At 36.4% G+C, this 20,558-nt stretch overlaps 1 protein-coding gene across 1 annotated transcript in view; it reads left to right on the plus strand.

Moving 5' to 3' along the window:
• LOC129752518 (uncharacterized) overlaps positions 1 to 20,558 on the plus strand; it is an 87,432-nt gene that overhangs the window by 61,279 nt on the left and 5,595 nt on the right. The window contains exons 6-7 of the mRNA XM_055748290.1: positions 2,061 to 2,136; positions 8,272 to 8,384. Of these exons, the coding sequence (XP_055604265.1) occupies positions 2,061 to 2,136; positions 8,272 to 8,384 (189 nt within the window). The remainder of the gene's footprint in view (positions 1 to 2,060; positions 2,137 to 8,271; positions 8,385 to 20,558) is intronic.

Genomic DNA, 20,558 nt, shown 5'->3' on the forward strand with positions numbered 1-20,558 from the left:
AATTTAAAATTCAAAATTCAAAATTCAAAATTCTAAATTCTTAATTCAAAATTCTAAATTTTTAATTCTAAATTCTAAATTCTAATATTTTTAAGTTTTAAATTCGAAATTGTGATGATCATTTTGTAAGCTCAACCCCCCTTTGGGTGAACAACAAATGAACTGCATTCAAGGTTGTTTAAAAACATGCATCATCATCATCATCATCATCATCACAATATGTTTCATTTTCGGTCTCAAAACGTTAATGTACCCATTACAAACCTAACCATTCATATCTCACAAGTCACAACCAAATACCGGTTCTCGTGCCGTCGAAAAGGAGTGTATCGAAACGCTCAACTGTTGTTTCCACCCCAACTAAACTCATCTGTGAGGGGGAGCAAAAACAAACTATGACCCCTAACTAAAGCAAAAGGTGACTAATGATTGGATGGGGCTGGCTGGCTGGAGCGTTATTGCAATAACTCATTACTCAACTCAGCATTTTGTGTCGCTTGCGATGATTTCGGGATGGTTTTTCTCTTTGTGGCTTACTTCAACAGATCGTTAGATGATAACAAATTAAACTAATTTAAGCTCAGATTTAAAAAAAAATCTAGTTTCATTCATTTATCTAGATTAAATTTCCTTTTAACTGTTTTAACATTTATATTCCAGTACATATTATAAAAACCTCGTATAAAAATCTACCAAGCAGCCTTAACGTGTATGCAATGTTGCATGCGGCTCTACTTTGTGTCAAATGACAGTTCAGAAAAGCGCGGAAGGCTGTCACTTGACGGCACCCGTTTGTTGTTTATTTTTCTCTTTGATGCGTCACGAAACTTTTGAACACCCCCCGTTTAGAATGAAATGGAATGGGAGGAAAAACGAGGAAAATCCTCCCCACACACAGTGAAACGAATATGCAAATCATTTGTGGCGCAAGGTGTGAGGGAACTTTTTTGTTAAATCATGGACCTTTCATGATCATACTTTTTTTTTGAACTTGCACTTATAAATTTCTAAATCAATCAATAAAAAATCAAATTCACTGGACAAACGGATTTTGAAAGTCGAAATTTGAGATTTTTAAAATACACCTTTAATCAGACTTTGAATGATAGGTATATTGACAATTTAGGGTAACTTGCTAATGCGTATATCATCAGCATTAGACACTACTCCATACCAAGCGCTCGTGCAACAGAGCAGCGAGCAAGTCGCAAAATTTGCTCGCCGTCGATCAGTCGTTGTTTTTTTTCTGTGCGACATTCGTTGGTGGAGTTTATCGTGAAGTGAACTGGCATTTTGCAAACCGTGTGTTGTGCTCAAAACCCGCTAAATTTTGCAGTTTCTGCTTCAATTTAATGTTTTGAAGACCCCCTCAAATCGTTTGCCAGGAGGAAGTTCTTTTTGCGATATATGCACGTCGGCTGTCATCGGTGAAAAACGGAAATCGATTTTTCATGCTTCCGTTTCCTGCATTGGAACAATTCTGTGAATTTATTGCTCATTCATGATATTACCATTTGCTCGGTGTGAATAATTGTAACTTGTTCTTGCTGGTTGCAAATCTTAGAAAAAGAAATTGGTGCTACGGTTTCATTAGTGTTCAATTATCATTTTTCCTTTCGAGGGAAGAAGCATTCTCTTTTGCAACGAAGCAGGCGCCGCCGCCTCCTGTTCTAGCTCAGTGAAGCTCTCATGTGTGGCTATTTTTAACAAATCAACGGGCGAATAATAATAAAAATATACACTTTGCACGTTTACCTTTGCGCGATTATCATACATTTCGAAGTACGGAGGAATAATTCTCTCCATTTCGACATCACAGCGCAAGAAAGGGTGCTGCAAATTATTTGCTGAGGGTTGCGAGAAAAATTTATACATCGGGGAAAGCTAAATCAGCGTAGGCTGTGTGTTTGCTGCAAACACAAGTAAGCATTTGATGACTGGAAGTTTATTGCATTAAAAACATTGAAGATTCCCTAGCTTAAAATTATAGTTAAATCAACCAAAAATTCACGTTGAAACTGCAACCCTTATTGACGCATTGCTTGTTTATTGTTTTACAGGTCCATTTCGCAAACCTCAGTCCACCGGATTCACCGATGAACGAGTCAAGCAATTCCAATTTCGAAAACATTGAGGGTAAGTAAACTCTATGCCTACTACTGGAAAACTATTACAGTTGTTTCTTACTGAGAGTGGTCTATTATTAAACAGGCAGTTTGCAGCTCATTTGAAGTAGTATTTTGTCATCTACCTATGCGTACATAATGAGATACCCCGGCTTATGTCTTTGCATGGGTGCATTCAGTCAGAGCCAGGCGCGCCTTATCTTGCCGGTTCCCAGAGTAGACCTAACGAACTGTTTAAACTAGACACGCCGACAACATTATCGGAAAAGCAAAGCAATGAGACACATATGCATGTCGGTTTGTTGCTTTGATATATTCCTATTTTGCGGTTCTGTTTACATTTTCAATGGCAAACTTTATTTTGTTGTAGTAATTGAGATCAAATTTATAAAAATTGTTCTATTAGGTAGATTCGGGCATTTTTCCGTAATTTTGAGACCTTTGTCAAAATTTTAAGGTTGCATATAGGTATGTATACCTACATTGTCTGAATTGAGATTTTTTTGGAAAATATATTTTTATTTTTACGAACTCTGATTTCATAAGGAATATATTGTCGCTAGTAGGAATCGTGTCCCGTATGGAGAAACACCAAATAAAATAGTTTTATAGATTTAAGGCCAATCATATAGTACATTTTTTCCAATCATTTTAAGAGTAAACTGGACATTCCTTTTGATTCCCAATTATGTTAAGTTTGTGTGGATAATTAAACTTAGTAAGGGATGTTATTTTTTTGTAAAAAATAATCATATGGAACAGTATAGAAAGTATAGTGAGAGACAAAATAAAGTGTCCAAATTATTTTTTTTATCATTTCTTTTATTTTTCTGGTTAAAATTTAACGAAAACACATCGTAATCATTTTTAAAATATTGTTTGTTATGTTCATTTCAATTTTTCTTAATGTTGCGCTGGTAAAAAAGAAAGTTTTTCTGATAGAAGAAAACAGTTGATATTAAAAAAAAATGGGCAAAACAAAGTGTCCAACTTAAAAATCAATATAATTTCGATAAGTTACCATCGCGAGGCCCCTCGAATTTGCACTACGAAATTAGCAAGACAGCGGTATCAAAAATCATGAAGAAGATGAAAACGTTCGTATCGATGGTGGATCGCCCGAGAAGAGGACTGAAGCCCAAGACAGATGCCAGAACGGACAAGAAAATCATTCGTGAAGTGAAGAAAAACGCAATAATAACGATCCGGCAGATACAGGAAGAGCTCCAATTTTCGGTATTGCGTCGTACTGTCTGTCGCCGCATCCATGCAAAGGAGTATCATAGCAAGATCGCAGTGAGAATACCTTTCATCAGCCAGGTGAACAAGGCTAAGCGGCTCAAGTTCGCCAAGCAACACGCCGATAAACGGCTCGAGTACTGGAAAACATTGTTGTGGGCCGACAAATCCAAATTCGAGCTATTCAACCGGAAGAGCGGGATCATATGTGGCGAAAGTCGGGTGAGGAGCTCCAAGACCGCCATATCCAAGGAACAGTCAAGCACGGAGGAGGTAACGTGATGGTGTGGGGGTGCTTTTCTTGGGGTGGGGTGGGCAATTTGGTAAAAATTGACGGAATATCCTGCGGGAAAACCTCGAGGTATTCCTCATCAAGACGGGCCTCGAAGAGCGCTTCGTTTTACAGCAGGATAACGATCCGAAGCATACGGCCAATCTGATGAAGTCATTTTTCCGTTCCTGCCGTATCAAACCCCTTGAATGGCCCCCACAAAGTACTGATCTGAACCCCATCGAAAATCTGTGGGCCATCCTCGATGCTCTGATTCATAAGACTGTTAATACTTATTTTAATGCCCTGGAGTATGCGTGGGAAGAACTCGACCCACAGCACTTGAACAACCTTGTTGAAAGTATGCCGAAGCGCTTGCAGGAGGTGTTGAAGGCTGAAGGAGGCCATACCCATTATTAAATCGTTCTTTTTTGCCTTCAGTTTGACTTATTTGAAGCTGTACTAATCTGGACACTTTATTTTGCCCCTGTTTTTTTTGGAATAATAACTGTTTTTTTTCTATCAGAAAAACTTTCTTTTTTTACCAGCGCAAAATTAACAAAAATTGAAAAGAACGTAATAAACAATATTTTAAAAATGATTACGATGTGTTTTCGTTGAATTTTAACCAGAAAAATTAAAGAAATTGAAAAAAAAAATAATTTGGACACTTTATTTTGCCCTTCGCTCTAAACTTGTTTCATATAAATTGTATTTTTTCTTATTTGGTATGACAGGTTCAAAAATACGTTGCGTGCCTGCTTATTTTCATCAAAAACCTTATCAAAGTTGTAGAGGGTTAAATTATTCCACACCATAAATAAACTAAAAACATGAAATATGTGCTTACGTAACTTTGTATTAAGTTAACATTGTTCATTTATGGTTCTTTTGGCTTCTTTTGCATGTAGTGTTTATTTTAAAAGGCCAATTTACAAAAAAAATACAGGTTTTTGGAAAATTGTGGACTTGAGAAACCTCTGAAACTAATAATATTGGTTAAAGGTAAAATTTTTCTCAAACACAAGGTGTGATTGACCATTATTTAACACTCATCCGTCCCTGAAATTTTTACCCGTTTCAGTCCCTGGAGTGTCAATATGATACACCTGACAAAAATCTATATATCTCTTGTTTGCCGACTGATTTTTACAAAATTTATACACTCAGAGAAATCTTGGTATTTGACCCAAAAAAATATTGATTTTGATTCAAAAAAATATTCCATTGAATCAAACTCTTTATTTGATACAATGTGTTATGAGTTTGATTCTAACGAAAAATTTTTGAAAAAAAAAAGATTTATTCTTTGAATTAAAAAAAAAATACTTTGAATCAAAGAATTTGTTTTAATTTCAAGGGTGAAAAATTCTTGAAATGAAGGAAAACAGATTAGAAACAAATGATTTTTTTTTTATTTGTCCCAGAATCAAAATAATTTTTCTTTTGTTTGGCCACTAAACAAAGGAAAATTCCTTTGTCCTTAAAAACTTTTTCGCTGCATCTAGCTTTGGGAACCTTGTAATGTAACTCAAATATGTTTTCATACAATATTCAGCTACAACACCTCAGTTTTCTGTTATTTGGCTCATTTTTTGCATTTTAATTTCAAAATACGAAACACAGAATTTTTGGCGAATTTTCAAAGGTAGCTGTTTTTCGAACTTTTTGTCAATTTGCAATTTCTCAGATTTTCTAAGAGTAGGATTCAAATTTTCACTGGATTTTTTTGAGTATATTAACGTAACTTTCTGTAATAAATTTATATTCATCACAAACGTAATTTCATACCGATTCTAGTGGTGTAATTACATTAGCGCTACGATACTCTCCTCTTGGCTTCGCTGGGTTTGGCTCGAAGCCGTCTCCTCTTTGCCCGTCCGTGTGCCGATCGAAAGCAGCTTTTCCTGGATATGCACCTGTCACAGCACACGCCCGGTGCTTTACTAAACTACTCGGATGATTCCCGGCGAAGACATCATCCTACACCGACTCGAGTGACTCACCCGCCGATGACTGGAAGTCACTCTATCCGAGAGTATTCCGCGGCGTGAATACTCTTCTCCCCACGAGCTCGACTACGAAGAAGGTCAAGTCTTGTTCCCGCAGCTTCCGTCGTAAGGGCGCGTCTCAGCAGTTAATCGTAGACGATGTTCCACAATACCGGGCCAAATATCGATCCTTGTGGAACCCCTCCCGAGACACTCACTGGCGACACTGGTGACACTCACAAATCCCCCGATGATCATATACTGTAGTTGGCGGTTACGGAAGTAACACTCCACCATCCTACAGATACATGCCGGAATCCTCATACGAATGAGCGACGACGCAATCACTGCCCAACTGATGGTGTTGAAGGCGTTCCTTCGATGACTAGTCGAATGGCATCCACCGTGCTGCGGCCTTTTTGAAAACCAAACTTTTTATCGGAAAGACCGGTCAAGCCCTCGGTGTAGAGCTGTATCCTGTTCTAGACCACTTTCTCCAGCACCTTACCAGCCGTAACGAGGAGACATATCGGGCGATAGGCTGATGAGTCACCTGGTGGCTTTCCCGGTTTCGGCAGGAACACCAATCGCTGCCGCTTCCACACATCTGGGAAGATCCTCTCATCCACATACTGTTGCGACTGTGTGTGGATGAGAGCGGACTGTAACGGACCGCAAAGTGGTCGCTATCGGTGAACGATTCGCTCACCCTCTAGTCACTCGTTCAGCCCGAACTGCAGAAAGTGACCTCTATGATGAATTCGCTCCCATTACTGTGGTAGGTCCTTGTATCGCCTACATTCCCCAGGTCTACGTTCAGCCTTGCTAGGGATTTCAGTAGAAGTTGTCCCCTTGGGTTTGTAAGACGACTTATACCTGTGAGCCTTCAAAGATTTTGTCCATAATAGCGCCGAACTTTTCCAGGGACCACCTGGGGAAGGGGGGGGGGGGAGGGGGCGTAGCAGCTACAGACAAAGATCCCGTTGACTTGGGCTTCCTCTCATTCCGTCACTGCCTTTTGTATAAGGTATCTTCCTGTAACCCATATCGCAGCCAGCTTTGTTCGGTTACCGAATTATTGCTGGTGTGTTGAGCCCTCTGTTTTCCACCACAGTACTGACAGTATCCTCTTTGGTACAGCTGGCCGCCTGATCGCTGGCTTTACCGCACCGCCGGCCCAAACTACTTCTATCGGTACCGTTGCAGGCAAACGATTTGTGACTCAACACAGCGGAAACACCTTTTCTGTTGCTGGAAGATAGCTATCTGACTGGTCTATCAGTCCCCCGACCCGATCTTTAGCCGCAAACACTGCTGCGTTTGCTGCCGCAACCGGAAGTTTCGCGAACGCCACCTGTGTTCCGGATTTGGGAGGACCTTACCGCATCCTGATCGAGATCTGACCCGTCTCGATCTTGCACAGGTCCTTCAACGCGTTCTTGACCTCGCTTTCCGTGGCTATCTCGTCAAGATTTTTTATCATGACTTTAACCGTGATGCTCAGGGCACAGATTTCCGCCGTCTCCCCGAGTATCTCTTGCTTAAGCACGCAATACTCTGCACTCTTGGTGGTTGAGTCTCGTCTGAGTTCAAGGATCATCTCGCCGGAGCGTTTCCGACGGATTCTCCTCACGTCCCCCCTAGGCCCACCAGCCTATCGCTCGTCCTCATTTGGCGAAGGACATCGGCGTAGGCTCGTTCTGGTGTCTTTACCACTAGCATCTCCTTTTTTCCCTGACCCTGTTGAGTTTGGGTTTGGACTTGGGGTTGGCTTTTGTGGCCTTTTCGCTCAACTGTCTGCCACCTAGTTGGCGCTTTGGTAACATGGCCTTCCTCCTTGTTCTATTTTTCGCCCGGATTCTGCCGGATCTTAGCAACCCGGGCTCTTTTGTTCGGGGCTCCTGGTCTAGCCTCCCCTGGAGACCCTCTTTTCCTTTTGCCGTTTCCGGCAAATTCCGCTTCGCCGTCGGTTTGTATGAAGACGCTCACCTTCTTCGGTCGAATAGTTCCCGCCCGCAGAGAGGTCACCACGTCCTCTTCACGTATCTTCCTTCGGCACTCCGGTGCCGTCAGGAGGCTCACCCAAGCGCGGTTCGCCGTGACGAAAAGTGTCATCACGTTGGCGAGTTTCTCTCGGATCTCCTTGTGGATGTTAGACTTCTTCCTAACGCATTCCACTAGGTCCTGAATGCCCGCCATTGCCACCGCTAATTCAGCAGTAGCCTCAGGGTCCAGAAGTTCCGGGGAGCTTAGGAGTTCTTCGACTGCCTACTGAACTTCGACGATGGGGTCTTCCCTCAGTCCAGCTTCTACCGGCGTCCTCACTGGCTCGGCGGGTTGCTTTACCGGGCAGCGCCTTAGCCCGTTCTTCTCCGCCTCCAACTTAACCTTCCGCGATTTTGTTTTATTATTTCATGTTTGATCCCACGAGTCCACGGCTACAATGTGTGTTGTGAGTAGGTCCCTGAAACTAGCTCTATGCAGAAACAAACAGAAATTGTTTATGCAACGGAATAATAGTTATTTCGTTGCACAAACGTTACCTTTTTAAAAGTTCAGAGATACATTTTGCTTAGTTTGTAAGCTTCTGAGTAAGTTGGTATTCACCACTTGTCACTTATACAATCAATTTCTGTAATTTCAGGCGAAATGCTACGGATAACACCCCAGAACACGATCGTATTTACCAAGTCGGGCACCGAGTTGGTTGGAAATGTTGATATCGAAAACATCGACAGCAAACCTATTACCTTTAAGGTGAGTGTTCCAGCTAAATATGTCAATAGTTTTGATAAGGTTACAAACTATAGGAATATTAACGATTGAAATAATAGACATTTGTCTAAAGTTCACCAGTCTCACCAACGCGTCGGTTAATTGATAAAAAAAAAACTAAGTTATGCTAGCTTATCTGTGCAAGCAAAGATAATGAAACAAATCCACGACCTTGCCTTCGTAATCCTCATATTTTTTTTTCGCAAAAATGTGTCTCCATCGGTTCTCGACAAACAATATATCTTCGAGGCAGCAAGAAGTGATTCAACCTCAGCAGTAATGATGAGAGTAAAAATTAAAAAAAAACGGCAGCCTGAACTGAACTGAAAGTGGTGAAACGCCCATACGTAATTAGCGCGGATAATTGTAGCCCTTTGGACCGTTGACTGTTTACTATTTGTGGCGGATGAATTTGTACCGCCAGCCACTGCAAAGGGGAAATGACCTGGCACGAGTTGAATTAATAATACTAGTTACTACTTGGTACGCACAGTGAGTAAAAACCTAGAAACTGATGAGTTCAGGGAAAACATTAAGTCTCCTAATTCAGGTTTTCGTTTTCTAGGAATATTGAGCCAACTTGTTGAAAATTAACTGAGTTTTATTCAGGTAATATCTTTGAACTTTATAGTTTGCTTTGCGATATCCAATGAAATTTGTGAATGATACATCCTTCAAAGTACAATATTTAATATACCGCCAGAGAATATACCGTAATTCGACACCTGAGGCATAAACACACGCAAGCCAGCTAATCTTTCCTCACTGTGCCAAAGCATTGTTGTTGTAGTAGAATGCAATTTTCAAGCTTTTAAATTAATCGTGTCATCACCTTTGGAAACTATTGCTTAGCGGATGTGTCATTACATAGTAGTTTTCTACCGGATAGAGATGCACGAATAGAATTAAAAGCTCCGTGTGGCTCCATGGGATTTGATTTGGAGATATATTTCAGTTAAACCAGTAATCCTCTGGCTAATTCTTATGTATCATTTTATCTTTTAATTATAGCATTTTCAGTTATGCTGATTTCTTACACGACCTTTAATGGATAGCTATCCAGATAAATGCATTCATTTTGTAGTGTCTTTTCCCGTTTGGAAGATACGAATGCATGTCAATTTGTCTGTGCATTCCCAAATGGTTAGCTCACTTAGGGGAGATGAGGGCATAATGAGCACTTCACTTTTCTACGAAAGTACGTATTTTCTTAAGCTTCCAAAGCCGTTCGCTAAATATCCGTTTCGAGGAAATATGCGTTGTAATTTGATTTCGTTCTCCTGGCTGTAAATGTTAACCGATTTTGATGATATTATATTCATTGTGTAGGTAATTTATTCTAATTACTCAACATTTCAAAATAAAGTCGATATGTATTACCAGGATTTCAGAAACTGGTTCAGAAAGTTAAAAGTCCGAAAAATCAATTTTATTTTTAAAATACTCATAACTTGTGACAGCTTTTCTGCATTTAATTATTTCATTGATGTTTGAAATTGTCAAGAATCCATCTATCCGACAATGTATAAATATGTTGGGGTCCAATGAAAGTTTTTACCGCTATGACAGATCTTCAGGTAGAAAAAAGTCTTACTTAAAAAAACGACATCCAGTTTTTGCTTTGCTTAGCTGTATTTCATTTCTCAATGAACCGATTTTAAAAACTTAAATTTTAGTTTTTTGGCGTTAATTTGATTATTATTTTCATAGACCTGGTCTGTCAAAACTACCAGTTCATCAGTATATTGGAATGATGATAAAGATGTTTGAAATGTGCGCTTCGGGTCATATTGACCCGAACGGCTTTGGAGGGTTAAATAAATTTTCATGAGGATTTGTTTCGTACTTCCTATAGCATTAATTTTTCACAAAAACAGGAATATCCTTATCATCTTTACAGAGATATTTGAAAAAAAGGGCTATGTTCTCAAGTAACGATAATATTATAATTTTTGAGCATCACGAAATAAGCTCTTATGATCTTAAAATAACCTTGATCTATAATGTACGCACTGCAACATGATGTACACATTGTTTCTCAATTTTTACCATCATAAAATTTTTGATTTTTCACTTTTATCAATTTTAAAACACGTTTTTACTTAAATTTGTTGACTAGGGGCATATAGAGCACCATATTATCGAGGCATAATGAGCATTTTCTGCCGTAGAATCTAGCAGCGAATTAAAATTGATTTATAGCGCCACACCTTGACTAGTTTTCATCCGACGATTTAGCCTATTGGTAAGATGTCGGAGAGGTAATCAAAAGACTAGAGTTAGATTTCTGTTCGAGGTGATTTTTTTCCATTTACATTTCATGATCGATTTTTTTTATTGTTACATTATACGGCTAGTAGCATCATCCTCCGAACAAAGCACTTAATGTATGAGCGTGCGTGAATTGTTTGTATTCTGCAAACAGACCTAGATTATTTTGTTATTGCTTTGTTTGATGAATCTACGACCCACCTGACTTCATCGAATTGAATTCGCTGCTAGACTCCCCGACAAAAACGCACATCTTGCTCTGATTAATGGTGCTCATACTGCCTCAGGGGGGATTCTCATTATGCCTCCACAGTGGCTGGTTTTCAGCTTTTGGCAAAAATTTTTAAAACGCATTTTTTAACGTTTTCATCTAGTTTTTCGCGTTTCAGCCCGTTAGAGCACCTGCAACGGTTCAGGCGTAAATATTGGTTTTAAGTATACCAGTTTTAGCAAAATTTGAAATTTTAGAATCGGCTAAAACACCCACTCCCCACCGGTGTAGGAGCAAATTTAAAACGGAAACACTTTGATTGCAGAAACTCAATAATTGAGAAGGAAAAACCCATTTTATTAGAAAAATTGCATAAGTTTAGAGTTTCACGGTTAATTGTCTTTAAATTAATTCTACGAATATTCTTTTTGATAGAACAATGATTTAAACTATTCTACCAGGATTTCATTAATTTAAAAGCAAAAATGACTACACAACGAGGAAAAAAGGTCAATTGAAACAATTCTTCAATTTATTCAATCAAATTTCTTTGAATCAATGAAATAAAATTTTATTAAAATGAAATGAAAAAGCAATTTTTTTTTTCAAAGTTATTGCTGGCATTGATAAGGAAACGAGAAATGTTTATCCCAAAGTCAAAGGAAATTTTCCTTTGATTTGTCGACATTTTTGTTTGACAAAAACTTGTTTCACTATTTGCAAATTTATGGATGGATACAGAAAAATATGCTGATATTGACGAAAACTCCGAGCAATCCATACGAAACTAAACTGCCCCTACTTTCATAACAGTCCCATATGCAAAAACAAGCAAGCGAGAAAATCAGCTTTTTCTGTTTTGGAATATATTTTGAAATTGTGACCACAACTTTCAGCATAAACGACAGTATAAACGAAAAACATTAGATGAAATGTGTTCTAGGTTGTCATAATAAATCGTAACACCTGAAATTTTCAAAATTGGGTCATTGGTAAGGTCGGGAGCACCATTTTTTTCGTTATGGGACTGTTATGCGAGCATATTTCAAACCTTTTTTAAATCTACTCGCATAACAGTCCCATACAGAATATGTTTTTGTCACCAAACTTCTTCCTAAGACTTAAATTTGATCATTTTTGAACCTTTCAATACAATTTTCATTAAAAGAAACATACTTTTGGAAAAATATCGTGAATTCCGCATTGTAAGTTGAATCTTTTTACGATTTTTGATTACATCTGATAATTTTTCGCTTAGGAAGACATTTCTTCCTTCTAACTGACCTGGCTTCGAAAACTAGGGTGGATAATTCGACATCGAGTGAGTGAAATCTTTTTTAAATGATTCAAAGCAATAAATCAAAGACTATTTCGCCGAAAGAAGCATTGAAAAGTAACCAAATTCGTGGTATTTCACATATGGGACTGTTATGCGGGTATATTCCCTATGGGACAGTCACAAGTTGATATTTTTTTTCGAAATTTCTAGAACCAAATTTTTTTTTTATTGTTTTATATTGAAGCCCTATGTTCAAAATGACGAACTGTCAGGTTAGATAAAAATTGACGAAAATTCATATGGGACTGTTATGCGAGTAGGGGCAGTAAAAATCTCTCAATATCTTAAATAATACAAAAATTATAGAACAAACAATAAACATTTATTTTACCTTATCGAAAAAGTATTAAAATTTCCTTTTCATTTTTTTTTTAAATTTTAGAACGCTGGCTGGATTAACAAATTCGTCGAGCCCTAATGAAAAGCTTCTTATTTATTTATAAAATCGAGAATAATTTGACATCTATTATTTATACTTGATATGGTTTTTATTAACATCTATTCTCAATTTATGTTACATATAGGGTGGTTGAAGCGAAAAAAAACATTCAAATAATATCTCAAAAAGAAATTATTATCACACCCAATGTTACCCAAACATGTGTGAAAGAAATCATTGTTGGCTAAAATTTTCTCACCGTGAACTAAATCGGTCTGTCGTATATTTTGAAATCCTGTTCCAAATTTGCATGAATTTGGAACAAAGCCGTATAAGGGCTGTCCCAACGGTAGATGCAAAACACGGTTTTCGACCACGCTAAAACATTTCGGCTGGCACCGGTGGCGTAAATTTCTGTTTTAACACAGTTATCGATTTCAAAATTCCCAACAGTTATACGCCTTTGTTCCAAATTCATGCAAATTTGGAACAGGATTTCAAAATATACACGGAAAAAAATTGAGTGGTCATCCCAAAGACGCTGTCATGATAATTTTACCATTTCAGCGCTATAGTATTTTAAACCACGAAAAGTTTATCGTTTTTGTGAAAGTGCGCATGAAACAATATTGAAATTACTTTGCACCTGGTAATTTTCGATAACTCTCAATGTTTTTTGTCGAAAATACTATGGTCATGATAATTTCATCATAATTTCTATCACAACTACCGTCCGCATAGTAATTTTGACATTGTGGCACCAATTCATATCAACAAAATACTACGCACATCATACTTTTGAGAACAAAACGTATTTGACTCAAAAACATAAGTGCGTATGATAATTTTACTATGGTAAACATTCTTGTTGTTTACACTAATTCAGGATCATCAATCATCAAACCCGTTTGTAAAAAAAACTAATTTTGAGCTGCTTTATAGTTACATAACATTGAAAATCATTCCAGAGCATCGGAAGAACACACTAACATTGACCGACGTGTGTCGGAAGTGTGAATTTTCATGTTTCAAATAATGTCATAATGCATGCATGCAAATAAACAAACAAACATACATAGTAATTTTACTATTTAAATCAAGCTCCTCGCTCCTCCTAATCTTTATCATAACACATACTAGTTTCATCATGAAACATATTAATTTTACTAGGGACGAAGTAAAACAATGCATCATTTCATTGACAATTTTACTAAAACGCAGTCGAATTTACTATGCGCAGCAAAATTGGGCACATGGTAAAATACCTATGCGTAAGGTATTATAAACAACAAAACATATTTGACTCAAAAATATGGTCGCCTGTTGTTCGTTTAAACCACGGATTTAGTATTTTTACTATGCTTTTTTTTTGTGTGTACGACAGACCGATTTAGTTCACGGTGAGAAAATTTTAGCCAATAATGATTTCTTTCACACATGTTTGGGTAACATTGGGTATGATAATAATTACTTTTTGAGATATTATTTGAAGGTTTTTTTTTGCTTCAACCACTCTATACGTATCAAAAATTGAGAAAAGATGTTAATAAATAATAGATGTCACATTATTCTCGATTTAATATCATTAAATAAAAAGCTTTTCATTTGGGCTCGACGAATTATTTAGTGAATCCCCCAAGTAACCATAAGCACTAAAGCTTTGCCTTTTTATAGCTTTGCACCAGCATTCAAGTGCTAAATGACACTATATCGGCAAATCAAGTGCAATTTTGCATTACAACAGCCCTTCGAGTGCATATGCTGCATCATTTCAGAGTTATGCCACTCTTTTAAAATGCAACCAGCATTTTATCAGCTTTGCACAATGCGTTTGAATTGCAACATAGCTCTAAATCAGAGTGACAAATGCTATATTTTCTAAGCATTAAATTTGCATTACTTAAGCTTGCTTTAATGCTTTTTAGCACTGTGTAAGTACTATAGTGGCATTAGGCCAAAGCACATTACCATTGATTTATGCTGAATTAATGCAAATTATGGGCACCGGTTGCCAAAAATTTGATTCAAATAGGCCTTTTTTCAAAGATTTTACGGGGACCTGATAGGTTCACAAGCAGAGTTACTGAAAAATGTACGATCCATGAATGTCATGAGTTCGATTCCAGGTCACCTTCACCCGAAAAATAAGAAAAAATCATCTAGAAAATTCAACCCAAGAGATCCCCTTAATATGCATCAGCGAATATCAAAATAAGCCAAATTCATTATCATAGCAGAAAAATGGAGCCAAACAAAAATCGATTTTTTTTTTACCCGGCATGGTTGTACCTCATTTGAACGCCATTTGCATTTTCCCAGCATTTTGCCCGCCAACGCTATAGCATCAACTTAGCATAGCACAGTGCTTTTATAGGGTTATACCAGTTTCTGCACTAAAGCCGCAGTTAATTTCGCCAAACCTGGCTCACAGGGTAATATGATGCACAGAATCAAGCTCTATAGCTGACGTTAGAGCAGAATTGGTGCAAGTTTTTAGTGCTTATGGTTACTTGGGCCAGTCAGCGTTCTAAAATTTGAAAAAAAAATAAACGAAAAGAAAATTTATTACTTTTTCGATGAGGTAAAATAAATGTTTATTGTTTGTTCTATAATTTTTGTTTTATTTGAGATATTGAGAGATTTTTAGTTTCGTATGGATTGCTCGGAGTTTTCGTCAATATCAACATATTTTGCTGTATCCATACATAAATTTACAAATAGTGAAACAAGTTTTTGTCAAACAAAATTGTCGAGAAATCAAAGGAAAATTTCCTTTGACTTTGGGATAAACATTTCTCGTTACCTTTATCAATGTCAGCAATAACTTGAAAAAAAAAAGCTTTTTCATTCCATTTTAATAAAACCTCATTCCATTGATTTTAAGCAATTTGATTGAATTAATTGAAGAATTGTTTCAATTGACCTTTTTTCCTCGTTGTGTAGTCATTTTTACTTTTAAATTAATGAAATCCTGGTAGAATAGTTGAAATCATTGTTCTGTCAAAAGGAATATTCGTAGAATTAATTTAAAGACAATCAACCGTGAAACTCAAAACGTATGCAATTTTTCCAATAAAATGGGTTTTTTCTTCTCAATTATTGAGTGTCTGCAATGAATGTGTTTCCGTTTTAGATTTGCTCCTACACCGGTGGGGAGTGGGTGTTTTAGCCGATTCTAAAATTTCAAATTGTGCTAAAACTGGTATACTTAAAACCAATATTTACGCCTGAACCGTTGCAGGTGCTCTAAGGGCTGTCCCAACGGTAGATGCAAAACACGGTTTTCGACCACGCTAAAACATTTCGGCTGGCACCGGTGGCGTTAATTGCTGTTTTAGCACAGTTATCGATTTGAAAATTCCCAACAGTTATACGCCTTTGTTCCAAATTAATGCAAATTTGGAACAGGATTTCAAAATATACGACAGACCGATTTAGAAACGGTGAGAAAATTTTAGCCAACAATGATTTCTTTCACACATGTTTGGGTAACATTGGGTGTGATAATAATTTCTTTTGGGGATATTATTTGAATGTTTTTTTTTCGCTTCAACCACCCTATACGTAATATAAATTGAGAATAGATGTTAATAAAAACCATATCAAGTATTAATAATAGATGTCACATTGGGTGGTATGAAAAAAATTTAGTAATTGCTTTTGCTAAACTGAATCGAGCAGTCGAGCAGTCGTTTAAAGCAATTGCTTCGGTTGTTATGAATAAAGTTTTTTTTTGACAGCTATTTTCTCAGTCAGGAGCTTTTACTTTTAGAACAAGCTAGTTTGATATGAATAAAGCTCAAATCTGAAGCAATTGCTCGACAAATCTCATAGAAATTGCTTTATTTTCTAAGCATGCTCGGTAGCAGACTTTTCCAATGAAAAATTCTCTAATAACGTCATGAACTTATCAAATTAGCAATATTTCACTTCAAAACAATTCAAAAAGGTATTTTCAACATGTATAAAGAAAAGTCGAAGTGATAACCCAACTTTTTTCATATTCCTGTCGTTGTATAACATCATTCGTCTAAGATGACAATAAACAAATCAATTAGTAAATATTTCAAATTTACAAAAAAAATCCGGCTATAGTGGAAGAAGTCCCAATTGGCTCAAAATAAGAAATAAGTTGTAATAATTTAAAACATTATACAGATCTCTCATTTTTATATAATTTTTTATAATCCTAAGATTTAAAAAAAAATCTAAATTAAAATGCGCGCCTATTGCCTATTTTTTTATACATCGGATTATCCCGATCCGAATACATGTGGGAGAGCTTATGATAAATAATAAAGTTAGGCCATTTTTTGTTTGACAATATTCGAATATGTATTCATTTTTCTTTAAACATCAACATACGAGCACGCATTGACAAAAAAATCCGGTCGTTCTTACACCCACCGCTCGCTTCGTCGACTTCAAGGCTACTTTAGTCGTACTTTTCAATTTTTTGATCGTCTTCTTTCATTTTACTTTAGAAAACTTCAGATTCTGCTGGTTGGATAGCTCTATTTTTCGAAGCAAAAGCTATGTTCTAAGACTTTAGTACACATACGCTAAGCAAATGTTTATTCATACCAAACTAAGCAAATGCTTTGGACTTTTGCTTTGATTGATTTCGAGCTAAGTAAAAGCTACCGAAGCAATTGCTAAACCTTATTCATACCAATTCAATTAATTCCTTCAATTAATTCAATCAATTGCTTTGAATCAATGGAATAAGGTTTTGTTAAAATGAAATGAAAAAGCATTTTTTTCAAGTTATTGCTGACATTGATAAAGGAAACGAGAAATGTTTATTCCAAAGTCAAACGAAATTTTCCTTTGATTTGTCGACATTTTTGTTTGACAAAAACTTGTTTCACTAAATTGTAAATTTATGTATGGATACAAAAAATATGCTGACATTGACGAAAACTCCGAGCAATCCATATGAAACTAAAAATCTCCCAATATCTCAAATAAAACAAAAATTATAGAACAAACAATAAACATTTGTTTTACCTCATCGAAAAAGTATTAAAATTTTTTTTTCGTTTATTTTTTTCAAATTTTAGAACGCTGACTGGATTCACTAATTCGTCGAGCCCAAATGAAAAGCTTTTTATTCAATTATATTAAATCGAGAATAATGTGACATCTATTATTTATACTTGATCAAGGAATATTTAAATAAGGTAGTGCCGAGAGCCATGTTGGATTTTTTTTGTGACGTCTCAAAAACGATTGTATCGAAAATTTATGTGAGAATGCTAGGAATTTCAAAGAAAAACATGTTTTAGAACGAAATCGAATTCCAATTTCATTTCTATTTTGTTGTAGGGCCTCTATTCCATTATGTAATGGAGTTTTTTTTGTCCTTTGAAGATTGCATTATGTTTTTTTTTTTTAATTTATTAATTAATGCAATGTCGCCTTGAAGCTAAAACGTGCAAAAATGAAGAAAATATTAACTTCAAAAAGGTCTAGCTGGTAGATATTGAATGTTCAACTGATTGTCATGATTTTAATCCAACTGGTTTACCATATACAATTCTTATGTAGAACAATCAAAACTAATTCATGATTGTTAACTCAGTTTACTAAAATGCCAATAAAAGATTGTGGTTTTGTTTAAAAAAATGCGTTTTGATCACTTTATTGTAATGAGGAGCTTAAACTGCACTGACTTGAACATTTTCATGGAAGACTTTGAACTAATTTTAAAATTTTGCAAATTTCAATGGTGAAAACCCACCATTTTTTCGAATTTCGATGGTCTATTTTATTGTAAAATTATATGAAAATGCAACTTTTTTTGTACCCATCTTGAAGAGCAAGATCCTTCTACAATAGCATGTTTTCAAAGTGGAAAATTTACAGCAGATTCTTCGAATTATCATCGAAAAAGAAAAGTTTCCTAGTAAATGACCAGATTTTTCGTGATTGTGACGTCTCAGCCTGTACCAATACTAGAGCAGGGCTGCCTTGGCACTACCTTCTTTAAATATTCCTTGATACTTGATATGGTTTTTATTAACATCTATTCTCAATTTATGTTACATATAGGGTGGTTGAAGCGAAAAAAAAATTCAAATAATATCTCAAAAAGAAACTGTTATCACACCCAATGTTACCCAAACATGTGTGAAAGAAATCATTGTTGGCTAAAATTTTCTCACCGTGAACTAAATCGGTCTGTCGTATATTTTGAAATCCTGTTCCAAATTTGCATGAATTTGGAACAAAGGCGTATAACTGTTTTTTTTTCTGTGATGGTCCCTTAGGCCCATTTGGGTCCTTCCTCCACCCCATACGCATCTTTAGAAGTGGGAGGGACTGTTTATCCTATGGATAATTTTGTTTGCATTAGTTTATTCAATTTCAGTACGACTTGTTCGTCTAACTCCCGCGTATGTCCATCACCGTACAATTTTATATCTGATGTATCCTCAGATCTTCATCACTTTTATATGATCCTTTTTAGGATTTGTCATTATTTCAAAATATCTGCCTAACGTGTTGTATCGCCTGTTTCTTGAAAGTATTTATGTTTGCACTATCTTTGATGCTCTGTGGTAAGCTGTTAAACATTTTCAGTCCGTTGTAGAAAATTGATCGTTTAGTCATATCCTTTCTCGCACTTGGAAGTCTGAAATCTTGGGCTCTTCTTGTATTGTAGCTATGTACATCATTGCCATACTGCAAACCGTCTAGTAGATAGGATGGTAACATTCCGCTCTTCATTTTAAAAATAAAAATCAAACTGTTATATGCAATCCTCTGTTTGACTGACAACCATTGGAGAATATCGAGCATTAGTGCACTTGGGGTGTATCGGTTGCATCGTATCACTACTCGCATTATCTTATTTTGAATTCTCTGCAGCCGTTTCGTTTGTGTTTCTGATGCATGAAGTAATATTGTAGCACAGTAATCGAAGTGCGGCATAATAACAGATTTCACGTAGATTATTTTTGACCAGAAAGTCATATATCTGTTTATTCTACAAAGTACGCCATATTTCACAGCAATTTTCTTGATTGTGTAGTCTATGTGGGCTATGAAGTTCAATTTTTCATCAACTTGTATTCCTAGGTACTTGACTTGACGAACTCTTTCGATCTCACATCCATCAATGAGCAACTTTGGACTAACTCCTATTTTGCGATTCCCAATAATCATCCAGCAGGTTTTATCGAGATTCAGGCACAATTTTCTTTGTTTCAAAAAATCAGCAATATTTTTCAAATCTGCATTTGTCCTATGTCCTTTCCACTCCAATAGGAGACTGAATCATCTGCAAAAAGTTTTGGATGTCCGTGATGTAAACACCTTTTCATGTCATTGATGTATAGGATGAATAACAAAGGGCCTAATACGCTTCCTTGGGGAACTCCCAAATTGTTTTCCCTGTATCGTGAGTACGATGAACCATATTTTGTTCGTTGCATTCTGTTATCCAAATAACTCTTGAACCAATTTAGAACCGTACCATTGATGCCAATTCTAACCAAAACTTCTAAGAGTTGTAGCCGATCAATTGTCTCAAATGCTCTCTTGAAGTCTAGAAACACAGAGACTGTGTAGTTCCCGTTCTCGATGTTTATCTTCCAATTCCGGAGTATAAAGTTCACTGCGGATTCTGTTGAATGCTGCTTTCTGAATCCAGACTGTTCAGCAATCAATATGTTTTCACACTCAATAAAGTGAACGAATTGCTTTTTTACTGCCAGTTCTAGTACCTTTTCTTGAATTTCCAACATGTTTATGGGTCGGTATAACGTCGCCTCCCGTGCATTTTTTTGTTTTTCAATAGGAACTATAGTTGAACACTTCCACGTATTAGGTATTATTCCTAACTGCAAGCTAGTGTTTATAACATATCTCAAAGGATTGGCTAATGTCGGTAAGGAATCCTTAAAAACTCTTAGAGATACATTGTCGATACCTGCTGTAGGTTTCATATCG

The sequence above is a fragment of the Uranotaenia lowii genome, chromosome 3 (assembly GCF_029784155.1).
Source record: "Uranotaenia lowii strain MFRU-FL chromosome 3, ASM2978415v1, whole genome shotgun sequence".
NCBI lineage: Eukaryota > Metazoa > Arthropoda > Insecta > Diptera > Culicidae > Uranotaenia > Uranotaenia lowii.